At 30.3% G+C, this 12,934-nt stretch overlaps 1 protein-coding gene and 2 long non-coding RNA genes across 6 annotated transcripts in view; 1 reads left to right on the top strand and 2 right to left on the bottom strand.

The window, feature by feature from the left end:
- Positions 1-12,934, bottom strand: part of LOC147907259 (uncharacterized) — a 72,428-nt gene that overhangs the window by 27,125 nt on the left and 32,369 nt on the right. The gene's annotated exons all lie outside the window — the stretch shown is intronic.
- Positions 160-12,934, top strand: part of gem (transcription factor CP2 like gemini) — a 27,630-nt gene continuing 14,855 nt past the window's right edge. The window contains exons 1-4 of one of the 3 annotated variants that reach the window (XM_087414192.1): positions 160-855; positions 5,307-5,523; positions 7,746-7,893; positions 11,730-11,810. In XM_087414192.1, the coding sequence (XP_087270318.1) occupies positions 718-855; positions 5,307-5,523; positions 7,746-7,893; positions 11,730-11,810 (584 nt within the window). In that variant the 5' untranslated portion in view covers positions 160-717. The remainder of the gene's footprint in view (positions 856-5,306; positions 5,524-7,745; positions 7,894-11,729; positions 11,811-12,934) is intronic. The other 2 variants (XM_087414191.1, XM_011055460.2) reach the window with 2 other exon arrangements.
- On the bottom strand, positions 3,671-6,750 carry LOC147907260 (uncharacterized). 2 transcript variants are annotated; one of them, XR_015547651.1, is made up of 4 exons: positions 6,565-6,750; positions 5,803-6,043; positions 5,274-5,495; positions 3,671-4,154 (listed from the first exon to the last, which is right to left on the bottom strand). It is a non-coding gene; the product is annotated as an uncharacterized LOC147907260 (long non-coding RNA). The 2 variants fall into 2 exon arrangements; XR_015547650.1 differs by having other exon boundaries at positions 3,671-5,495; positions 6,565-6,749.

The following is a 12,934-nucleotide window of genomic DNA, read 5'->3' as shown; positions in this document are numbered from 1 at the left end:
GACGCGTTCGTCGTCTTTTCGCGTTTTTTGTCATTGAAATCGCGAGGCTGTGCACTCTTAGAAACACACCGGCAGCGTGAGACCACCGGCATCAAGAAATTGTACAACAGCTTCTTCGTAATGTTCTAAGAGTGGGCGTATCAGCACGCGTACTCGGCCCTGATAATCACCGGCGGTCGGGTGATGCACCGTGTATTTCCGGGCATATCGAAGATCTGAACCAAGGGATACCCATAGGGTGGACGCTTAGCACAATCTGCAACAGGCACGAAAGGCACACGTGGTGGAATGGAATGAATGCTTATTGCGACTAGAGAACAGACAGTCAGAGACGAAGATCATCGATTTGTGATTTGAGAGCAGCGTGGACTCGTCGCCTTTTACAGAATCGTCGCCAAGAAACACAGTCACCAAATTCATTTTTGCATATACATACGTATAGCATGTAAAGTGGTAAAGTTATAATTCATAAGTCAAGAAGTCGTCCACGTCTTCTCATTGAAGAGAGGGATCTTTTGGCGTTAGAGAATATTTGCCGACGGAGTCTCTTTAAATCTCTTACGATTGAAGACTGGTACCCTTGGTAGATCTGAGATCAAAAATTAATATATAGATATTTCTTATCCGGAAATCGCTACAGGCAAACCTATTGGTGTCGCAGTACGTAGATTGTAGACGATAATTAATTCGATCACGTGTGCTCTGAGAAGCTGTTGAATGGAGCTGCAACTCATGATGGATGGTGGCGCGGAAATCTTACACGGAGCAATGTGGTTTTCCAACACATCTCCGTCATATGAGCAATTGTCACCGGTTCGTCCAAACAGATGTGACGTTGTAGCTAACTCTCAACAGGTACGTCGAATAATTATCTCCCTTTTTCTCGTCAAATTTATTTTAATAAATTATAAATGTCATATATTTGAAATTATACTTTAAATGATATTTATATATGTTTTTAAATGATATTTATATATGTTTCCACCGATTTTGATTTTTTTTTTAAAAAGATTCTTTTTTCAAAAAGAAATTTTTTATCCAATTTTAGATTTTTTTAATAATTGTATTTCAAAAGTAGTTTAGATTTCGGTATTAATTGGTTGAATACGGATTATAAGAATCGATATAATGTACTCTTGAAGAATAAAACTTACAATTAATCAAGGATATAAAATTGTAAAACGAGAAGTTTATGTAAACGTTACAATATGTATTTCATATTCTCTATTTTTAAAATATTTCATATTACATCTTGATACAATAAATAAAATTTTCCGGTGTCAATGCATAAATTAAAAACAGTTTAGAGGAAAGTCGCCGATATTGATACAGGTTATCTGTAGAGACTCCCTAATTTCTCGAAAACTAAACATTGCACTTTATTATATTATGATAAAAAATATTATAATAAAAATACTATAATAAAAAAATATGATCTGTTTAGATGATTAAAAAAATAAAAACTCCTAATTCGAATATTTATAATTTGTTTCCACATAAAATCAATCAAAAACAAATTCTACAATTATAAAAATAAAATTCTTACAATTTTCTTTTGCTTAATAATAGGTATATGATTGATAGATCGTTTTACTTATTTGTAGTTTTCTAAATTTGATTTATTTATATTTTTTTTATCACGGTCAATATTCGAGCTAAAAAGAATTGTTATCCATTAAATTTAATTTTTTATTACATGAAAAGAAGGATCAGAAATTTAATTCATATTAAACTCATTTCAAATATTTCACGTAATGTTGATAATTTGATCTTTAATTCCATAAATAATAATAAAAAATTATGTGTAGTGCCATTTATACCTAATAATATCTAATTCCGTCATTTCGTTTTTCAATAAATCTATATTCACTATAGGCTACAGAAATTTGAATAAATTAAGTTCCTTTATTAAGGTACACAAAGATAAATTAGATAAATTTTCTGTTTAAAATGTTTATAAAACTAATTGTAATGATTGCGAAGCTATATAAGACAGACTAAGAGACAGCTTAAAATCCGTATGAACATAAGAACAACTTGATCACGACTTGTCTAGACATTATTATAGGACAGATTTTAAGTTATAACCATATTTTTTACTGGAAAAGAATTGCAATTCTCGATATTGAATTATAATAAAAGAATGATCTGTATGAAATTTTATAATATCAAAGAGGGCAAACAAAAGGCTCCCAAAAAGACACGGAAACGTCTTGACGAATCATATTGCTATCTATTAAAATTTGTTTCTAACAACAATAAATAAATATATTAACCTTGCTCTATTCCTTCGCTTGTTTTTTATGTTTCGATTTTTTTATTTAAATATAATTTAAATAAAAATGCGTTTATATAATAAGCTCTCGTTTCAATGTAAGTGTTTATGCAAAAATTTATTTATATGCGTTTCTGTTTTGTTGCTAAACATTTTATATTTAACTATCAACTTTATTACTCATTTCTTTAATATATGATTTTTTCTGTTTTATTGTTAGATAATTTTATTTAGATTCCGATTATCAACTTGTGTTCGATTGAAAACGAAGATTTATATCGTCGAACTTGACTAATCTTTTACTGACATTGAAAGTAGGATTCTAACATTTATTAGAAGTTAATCTCAGTATGCACAACATCGTCTACATTTTTACAACAAGTTTTTAAGCAATTTTATCTGTACATTTTTATCACCATTAATTCCAGAATTGTCTATATTTCGATAAAAATAGTTGTTAATTTTATCGCTAATTTACTGAGAGAGGATCCGTTGTTCCGAAACATTCATTGTTCGTTGTTTTATTTTTAATAAATGTACTAAAAACTTTATTATTTATAATTTCTTTTTTGAGTTTGTTTATTGACCTTTTTATAATATGTTTTGCTTTGCATAATACGAACGAATTTTACTTTATATTTTTCTTTTTCTTATTTTTCTTATATTGTAACATGAATTGCGATGCAGCGTAAACTGTCACATTTATCTGTAAGACGAACTATAAGCTAATTTTTATAGTTACGTTATTATCAAGTACACCTATCTATATTGAAGACATTCATGAGTGTATTTACCAGAAAATCCTAAAAAAACTGTCGCGTTACATGTTTGTCTTGCAGAACAACATAAAGTATGCATATAAATGAGCAAAAAATATTTTACATCGAAATGAAAGGATTCTAGAAACTCTCACATATGTACATTTATCATAGATATTTTGTACAAAGTTCTATCAAAAGAAAAGAAAAAGAATATATGACATTACAACCTATGCCAATTTTAGAGCTTACTTTATCAAACGCTCATTTTTTTGCAAAAGTTTATTATTGCACGATTCAGTAACAGAACGATTCAGTATTACAAGAACTGCTGTATTATCTATTAGAAGACTTTCTGATTTATTTTTACACTGGTTAAAAATTTTCGTACACGTGAATATTCCGATTTTAATTATGCCTTCAACATCATATTAACATGCATATGCTAAGTAAATTTTACATTTTTTACATTTTTAAAGTCTTAATTATGCATTTATATTGTATTTTATATGAATTACACAGCAATTCATATAAAATATCTGTTCAACGACAATGTAACGATTCGTTACTATTTACTGTCCTAACGAGTTACAAAATATACAGAAATACAGGTCTTGAATGATAATTTGATATCATATTTTGTCATTGCATAACATTTTTATTATGTAGAATGTCTGCGTAACAACAATATAATAATATCATATAATGTCGTTAAAACTAATAGCACACAATCCTTTTTTTCTGCTGGATTTCTAGCAATTTTTAGCTGGATTTGTACTTACTACCGTATTGGTTAACAACTGTTAGCACTGCAATACGATAGCAAATATGCAAATCCAGCTAGAAATCCAGACATTGACTTCTGGGTATCGATCATGTAATTTTTTCCCTAGAACGGAAACATAAAAAGTAAAAATTTTTATATGTATGCGCGTATATGTTTATACATACATACATAAAAATTTACACTTTTCACATTTCTGCTCTAAGAAAAAACATTTTTCACTGATAGATTCTTTCGAGCTTCATTTTATATATCTGTCTAGGAAAAAAGTTACATAATCGATACCCTTGACGTAATTCCTGAATGCAGCTCTGATTTTCTTCCATCATAGATAAACCTATGTAAAGATATTCGCTATATATGTAAAGATATTCGTTAAATATTTCCAGAAGTAAGTGTAATAATTAAAATTATTTGCTATTTAGAGAACTTGTATGATGTAGAGTATATAAATATTTTGTTTATAGGAATTGATTTACTCATAACACTTTTTTTGATTTTCAAGACATGAAAAGAAAATCGAAGTACGATATAAAAAAGAAATCGAGGTATGATATGAAAAAAAAATCGAAGTTAAATTATCACAAAATCGAAGTTAAATGACACATAGATTTTTACTTTTCATAAAAAAGAGTATTCCGTTCTCTTCTTTATGAAAAAAGAGGTGTAACCTCTTAATAGGCCTAGAGGCCTCTAAGAAGAAGAAGAAGAAGAAGAAGCAGAAGAAAAGAAGAAATCGAAGTATGATATGAAAAAAACATTGAAGTTAAATCGTGATACATTTTTACTTTTCATGAAAAAGGGTACTTCATTCGTAAAATAACGAAGAAAACGCGAATTCCAAACTCGACGGTCCATGATATCATCAAATGTTTTCGCGATATCGTGGACCGTCGACTTTAGAACGACTTTTTCTTTGCTATTTTACGAATGGAGTACCCTTTTTCATGAAAAGTAAAAACCCATGTGTCACGATTTAACTTCAATATTTTTTTCATATCATACCTCGATTTCTTCTTCTTTTTCTTTTTCTTCTTCTTCTTCTTACGTTAGAGGCCTCTAGCCTATTAAGAAGTTACACCTCTTTCGTATGCTTGTGGTGCACACACTGATTATTCAATTGGAACGCAACCATAATATTGTTGAAAGAGTCTATGGAATATAAACTTAAAAAGATTTTATTTTGAGCTTGTGGGAATATGATTAAGACGGTATTGTGATACACGAGAAAAATTTTTTATAAAAAAACTATGTCACACGAGGTTTTCTGTTTATTATAGTATGTTTTGCAACAATTGTAACAACTTCCAGCGATTGTTACTTGAATGCAGTGATTTCTTAAAAAAATAAGCTCCTATTCCATATTAATAAATAATATAATTACTTGATACCCTATACATGTGTAAATAAAAACAAAGACTGATTTTACGAAAATAATTTGTTATATGACGATTACCACATTAATAATTGCAAAATGTTAATATTGCAGACCACATTGGGGTATCACAGTCCACAAAATTCTTTATGGCAAGATAAGCACCCGCCGAAAAATTCGCCGACTGACGGTGATCAAATACATTTGAACAGCGGCTCGCCACATCTCTCGCCTTCCGGATCTTCCCCGAATTGTGAACAGAACAATTCGAAACGCCGTTCCACAGAATCGGACATAACTGAACTTGAAAAGAAACATATTAGAAGAGATGGTTGGTATATTTCTTATTTATTCTAAATATTTACTTAAAAATGATTGCATACTATTTAATCTATAGGTTAGATTATTCTTAATTCATAGAAGCATTTATTGTTACGATTAAATTTATAAAGCATAATTCTTAACATTTTCTTTCAATTTCCAGATTAGCAAATTTCTCGATATATCTAATAAAACTAAATAAATTTAATGTAAAAATTTGTATTCTTTTTTTCTAAATTACATAGTGATAATAGGATAAAGATATAAAGCTTGCTTAAAATAATCTTACTTTAAAACTCGATTTTTTTAAGATGTTAAGGTTCGATAGTGTCAAATTTCACCTCCCATGCAAAATATATTTGCATAAAATGTAAGAAATATGTTGTCTTAATTGTACAGTGGCATGAAGTCGTCATTATCGCACATAGTCGTTGATGTAATGTATCTTCTTAAAGGTCGTGACCAAACGGCCCCTGTCGAACACTGTCGTAGCCACGAGTTCTATTTTACTAGTATTATGGATCTTTCCTCTATTAAAAAATATCTGTATTATTTTTCCTAATTTTATATTTTTAAAAGATCTTTTTTGTAATAAATTTACTACATATATATATATATACAGGGTGATTTTAACATATTTCGTCATCCATCATGAGCAGGTAGAGTGAATTTTCGCAATAATTAAGATATTAATTACTAAAAATTGCCAAACTGCATATTAAACTCAAAATGGTAGACTTTTCGACTCAGTTCAATTCATCCTACTTGCTCATGATGGATGATGAAATATGTTAAAATCACCCTGTATATATATATATATATATATATATATATATATATATATATATATATATATATTCTTCTATACAAATTTATAAATAGACAATAAGATAGGGAAATTTATAAATAGAATTCTAGCATCCACCAATATTGCACTAAATTGTCATTGTGATAAACTTCTAAAATGTTTAATTGAATATTAATATAATTAATTTGTACGGATATGATAACAATACAATATCGCTCTTAATACCACTGACTTAATAATCACCATCAAATTTCGTTTGTGTGAAATTTCGCTACTTGGCAAATCAGCGAATACCGAAGAATGCTCGAAATTGTTCGAAGTTTCAAGTTCAATATTGTCATCGTTAATTAACAGTCAAAACTCAGCGATGACGCGATTTGAGTGACATCGCTTTGAAGAACTTTTCAAGACTGATTGGCGAACTTCTGTGTTCTATCTTCTTACGTCCGACGCCTTTTCGCCCACGTGGTCATCAGTAGCTGATAAGTCGTGTATGTGTACGCACGCAATGTATCACGCAGATTAACTTGGCCAAGAAAAGAGGGAGAAAGATAGAGAAGAGAGAGAGAGAGAGAGAGAGAGAGAGAGAGAGAGAGAGAGAGAGAAAGAGAGAAGCCTGATACCAGTTCGCCATACTGGCGAAACTTTGTGAAGGTGTATGCACGTAGTTTTAGTGTTGTGTTTATTGCACGGGTGCGATCCTCAATCGGGACCAAAATAGGATGAAGTGGTGTGAGATCGATAGATCCAGGGTATCGCTGTTGCAAAGTCGACGTTATCCCCCCATCATCACCAAGAGTCGGCGCCGTCACATTATCCAGGAAACGAAAGATAGGCCGACCACGATGCATCAACAGCTTCATGTTGGTTATAACGGCGCTCAAGGCGGTACGATGCCGTATACGAGAAGAGCTTCACACTGTGTGTTGATTATTCTAGATAAGAATAGTTGTTTCAAAAAAGGGCGAAACGCGCAATGAAGATGCCGAAGTAAAGAATAGTAGTAGTATTACAAAGAAGTTAAATTTTATATTAAATATTGTTATGCAAATTCTTCTCTCTTTATCTCTCTCTTTTTCAAAATGAAAAAAATCTATATTATTGTTCCTATCAAAAATAAGAATTGTAATATATATATATCTTTTAAATATTTTAATACATTTATAATTTATTATATGACACAAAAGCCAATAGCACACAAAAAACTTAAACAGTAATACGCAAGCAATAAGTGAAATCAGCTTATCATAGAAAACTTAAAGTAACAATGTAAGTCGTAATAAATCCAAAATGTTTATTTGCGTACTAAGTTTTTCTATGTACCATTGGTTTAATACGCTAAAATAAAGGATGACGAAGTAAAAGAAAAAAAATGAATATTTAAAAAAATCAGATTCATGAAATTTGTATGGTTTATATTTCAGGATCCATTGGAAGCAATGGCTCTGGTCAAGGTTGGTCCACGCAAGTGGAGGAACTCGCTGAACACCTTGCCGCTGATTTTGATGGATCATTATCTGCTCTTGCGGCATCTGATCTTGCAACAGCTGTCGCCTCTTACACTAATATGAGGTAAGTGATGCCTTGGAAAAATTTTGGAAAGATATGTCCATTATTTCTAACAAATTGGGATGAATGTGACACTATTTTTTAGCATTTTTCTCAATGAAATTTTCACTAATAATAAGAAAAAAATTAGTTTAACATACTGATAGCAATAGTCGTAATTGTACATGTGGTACATCTTAAAAAAAAAAATGCTCCGCAAAAATTTATAGTAAAATGTTTATATATCGATTTTACTCGATGACTCAATGATATGTCGAAAGCTATCCGTCGACAGAGCGCGAATAGTGAGCTTCATGTCGGTACCACAGGCTTCTGCCGAACAAGAGAAACTCATACGAAACGGCAGCCAGCTCTGATCTAGAATCCGGTTAAAACTGGCCACAGTTCTTGGCATTACGTCGCACCGGAGACACGAGAAAATCAAACCGGTCGGCAGCAACGAGTATTGGTGTATCGCTTTCAACGCACGTGCGCGAGTACACGAAGCATCTAATGCAAACGAAAAAGGAGCGGTGGAGATCGTAAAATTTCTCTCATATTTTCACGTTTTTATAAAAAAGAATAAAGACAGTGTATACATAGTTAGAATAATTTATAATTAAATTATTAAATAAAAAATACATGCGTAATTTCTGCTTTTTAAGTAAATGATTACATTTTATTAGTTTATTTTATTTGTCGTAATAAATTTAAAAAGTTATGACTTATAGTCGATATCTTTTTATTTTATATCCACGTACATGGATAATTTTATACAAACATACAGCGAAAATGGATATGCACATACCTTATCGTGAAAATATATCTATATGCGTATCATAAATTCACGCTATGAAGGACATTGAAAGTCCATAGGCATACTATTATATATATATATATATGTGTGTGTGTGTGTGTGTGTGTGTGTGTGTGTGTGTGTGTGTATGAGCATCATTTTTCAAATAAATGAGAAATAGTTTTTATATATATTTCATAAACCTTTTACATTTTTTAAATACAATAGTATAATAATTCGTAAAATTTCTTTAGTATTTTTTATCGTGATTAGCATATCTTACAGCAATAACTTTATTAATGCAATTTTGTACAATCTGAAAAAATATATTTTTTGCTATGAAAAGAAACTTTTCTAACATATAATAAAAAAGAGATAACAAATCTTGATCTTACATATCGATCGTATCAGCTGATCGTACATGAATACATAAACGTGATAGAGTTACGACGTGCGGGAAAAAAAACAGATGTGTCCATGAATGAAGACGCGCGTCGTTCGGCACGGTTCAAACCGGTAAGAAACCGACTAGCACACCAGTTCGTAGGTGTACATACAACCGGTTTATTCTTGATGGAGTGCCAGCATATCTCCTAAGGCAGAAGCGTGCGAAGAGTTGGCCGCCCGCGTGCAAAAATAATTTTGCCATCTCAGTAGTGTGTATATATATGTGTGTGTGTGTGTGTGTGTATGTGTGTGTGTGTGTGTATATATATATATATATATATATATATATATATATACACAGGGTTGAGAAAATTACTTTGTAAAAATAACTAGTTACAATTACAGTTTTTTTCCTTCAAAAATAACTGGTTACAGTTTCAAGTTACCGAGACTAAAAATTAACTCGTTATAATTACAGTTACTAAAAAAGTAATTTTTCAGTTATTTTCCAGTTACTTTTCTGTTATGACAGAACAATATGAGTGACATCAGTATCATTAGGGCTATCAAAGAAAAAAAATAATTTACTTTTACAATATACTGGCCAATCAAAAAATACTTCGAAGCATTTGTAGTGAATCATATCCTTAAGCAGTATTCAGATTTTAATCAATCACATTAAATTGATAAATAAGTTTAAAATGTAAAGTAACTAAAAGTGATTGTTAAATTACTAGTTATTGGGAGAAATGTAACTAAGTTAAGTTACAGTTACAGATGAATATAGATGGACACGGATGGAGTTACAGTTACATAATGTCCATTCCTATCTCAATTATTTATCTTTCTCTATTGTTTATTTCTATTGATATTGATTATCTTTTATCTCTTATATTTATTTCTACGAATACAAATTAGCTCTAATCTTTCATGAAATTCTAATTCTTGAAAAAAATAAGAAGCAAGTTAAACCGATATTAAGGCTAATCTGCACTTAGAAATGGAGTAGACATAAGAGTTTAAAATTAATCTAATACATATGTATATTGATGGAAAATGAATAATAGAGGAAATAATTTAAAAGACGCTGACGCATTTAAGAAGCTACGATTTGTTGCATTTGTAGTATGTCCAAATATAATTCAATGAATTTCTACTTTGGTCACCTTTGCAGTTTTGGCTGCTTACGTATTGTGCATTCCACGTTCACTAGCCCTGTATAAAAATTTTGAGCCGCAATTATCTGGAATCGTCGCGAGATTCGCTGTATTGTTAATCAAATTATCAGAAGAGAATTGTCAGTAACGATATCGTTCTATTAGTACTTAGTTGAAATTACGCGTTTATTACTTATTAGAATAGGTGGAAACGTAGCACGAATATAAGTATATTATCAAAAATAAAAAAGATTTTAAAAAATATATTTAAATCAAAATAAAAAATTAAGTCATTGAAAAGTAATAGTAGATGTAGCATTATATATATATATATATATATATATAATAGTGATAATATATCTCTTAACACGTGAAGACAAGATATAAAATTACTTGGAAGCGACTTTGAATACATATCATTTTTAGTATGTGCTTTCGATAAATGTCTGTAAAAATTGTGATAAATTCTCGTGTTTCAATGTCAAAAGGATTACAAGTGATTTCCACCAGAATATTCTGTCAATTTTATTTTATTCAAAATTTTTAAAAATAAAGTGATAATTTAATTATAAATAAAGGTATGCACCAGTATTTAAAAATCGGGTAAGTAATTTCATGAAATTGTATTATAGCTAATTGTTTTCTATTAAAAAAAAGATTTATGTATATATTATTTGCGATTCGAAAATTTAATATTCAAAGAGCTGCCAGAAGAATTTATTCATAAATTATAACAAACGTGCAATTTACGTGATAAGCTACTTCGTGTCTTAGTTACATAAATATCGATTGTAAATAAATTTCAGTGATATATTTGACTTGATATATTAAATATTTCGCACCGATTAAATTCATTGCACACTAGTTTATTCCAGTTCGCGCTGACCTTACTACTCTCGACTACTCTCGATTATCATAGTGGTTCTCAAATTATTTCTTTCTTATCGCGCGTATATCTACATTCGGTGCGTTGTAAGATGAGCTGACATTAATTTTTAATCTTTACACCATAACATAATCATCATTGTGCGTCAATATAACAAACGCGTTTTGTTAAGAAAAAATTCTGAATTACTTATCTGAATTACTTATAAGTTATTATTATAGTGGTAAATGAAATTATTACAAATATGTTATAATACTATATTATTTTGAATTAAATACTATTTTAATGAAATAATCTTTAGAAAAAATCATATATTATAAATTTAAAAAGACAAAAAGAAAGATAAAGAAATTTACAATACAAAAGTTTCTTAAATATTTTTAAGAAAGAAGTTGAAGATTTAAAAATAGCTATTATGACAATGTTCAAAATTATTTTTAAAATTCACTATGCGCTATAAGATTTTGTTGTCGCTATATTACTTTTAGAAAATATGCGTTGAGTCGTGTTATTGAAAGAATATTTTAAAAATTTGAATATAATTTTTGATTATACTCTTTTACATATTTCTGCGAATAAAATTAAAAAAGAAGTATAAAAATATGATATAATAAAAACTTCTATCTTTTTCCAGCGAAGCCCTCCTCACTTTACCATCATTAACAGTCTTTAAGCAGGAGGCGCCTTCGCCTGAGAATCAACATAACAATCCCAAGTAAGTCACCAGAGATTATATATTAATCTTTAGTATATATGATTAAGCCATTTTCTGCGCATTTCTTTTCTTTAAAATACTAGGATTTGAGTAAATGGTCCATTCCTTTCTTTAAATAACAACTTTATAAGTACTTTCTAAAGATGTTGAAGTATAAATCACTTAATAATTTTTATACATTTATTAAAGTGATAAAAATTAACTCGAAGCATGAACGATCATTGTGTATAGTAAAGAACTAAAGTCATCGTGTATACTAAGAGTTAAGATTATTTTTTTGGAACGACACTATCATGTAAGAGAGAATTCACTTATAATTTAATAATTGAGAAATTAATTTGAAAACGTGGAGTTCAAACTTCACTCAATTACATTTGAATCCTTGAATTGAAAATTGTAAGATTCACACAAAAATATTAGTAGATAGGATATGGCCTTTTCTGCTTAATAGTGTTAAATATTTCAATCGGGTTTCACTTTATAATTATAACCATCTTCTTCTTTCCTATTCTTAATTGGATCATTTTCACGTAACATCGTTTATTTATTGAAACGATAGAAGCGTGCGGTACCAATGATAATAACTGGCGTTACTACGATTACGACTACAATAGGAAGAGGACGACATTATCTCTCCCTCGAGGTCAGTCAGGGGTGACGGGGGTAAAAAGTATTCCGAGCGGAATTTGCCACGCGCGGCTCCCCCGCAAAGACACGGTTGCAAAGATAAGACAGTGGCTATATCGTTGCGCCCGTTCGCGGCTATCGAGAGCATAAGTCGCTCGCGTTCGGGTCAGACTTCTTACTCTCTTATGCGCGTGTTTATCGCGCGTTTTGCTCCGTAAAGATGGAGTTGGCCGTGCGACGCGCCGATCATAAACGTCAATCGCGAATCGATATCTCATCCTGTGTTTGCGACTTTAGTATAAAGATTGAGAAGGGAGATTCTCTGAGTGGGATTGAATAGAATTCTGTGCAATGGATAACGCAGTGCGCGTGAAAGAAACACTGCAGTATGAGCTCTGCAGACGGAATAGTGATATGATCTTGAATGAAAAGAAAAATGATTCTTATATATATTTTCAATGATCTTCTAAATCTCAAATATCTTTATAGAATCGTGA

The sequence above is a fragment of the Acromyrmex echinatior genome, chromosome 15, assembly GCF_024713525.1.
Source record: "Acromyrmex echinatior isolate Ae372 chromosome 15, ASM2471352v2, whole genome shotgun sequence".
Taxonomy (NCBI): domain Eukaryota; kingdom Metazoa; phylum Arthropoda; class Insecta; order Hymenoptera; family Formicidae; genus Acromyrmex; species Acromyrmex echinatior.
This window is presented reverse-complemented; position numbering and strand designations above follow the sequence as displayed.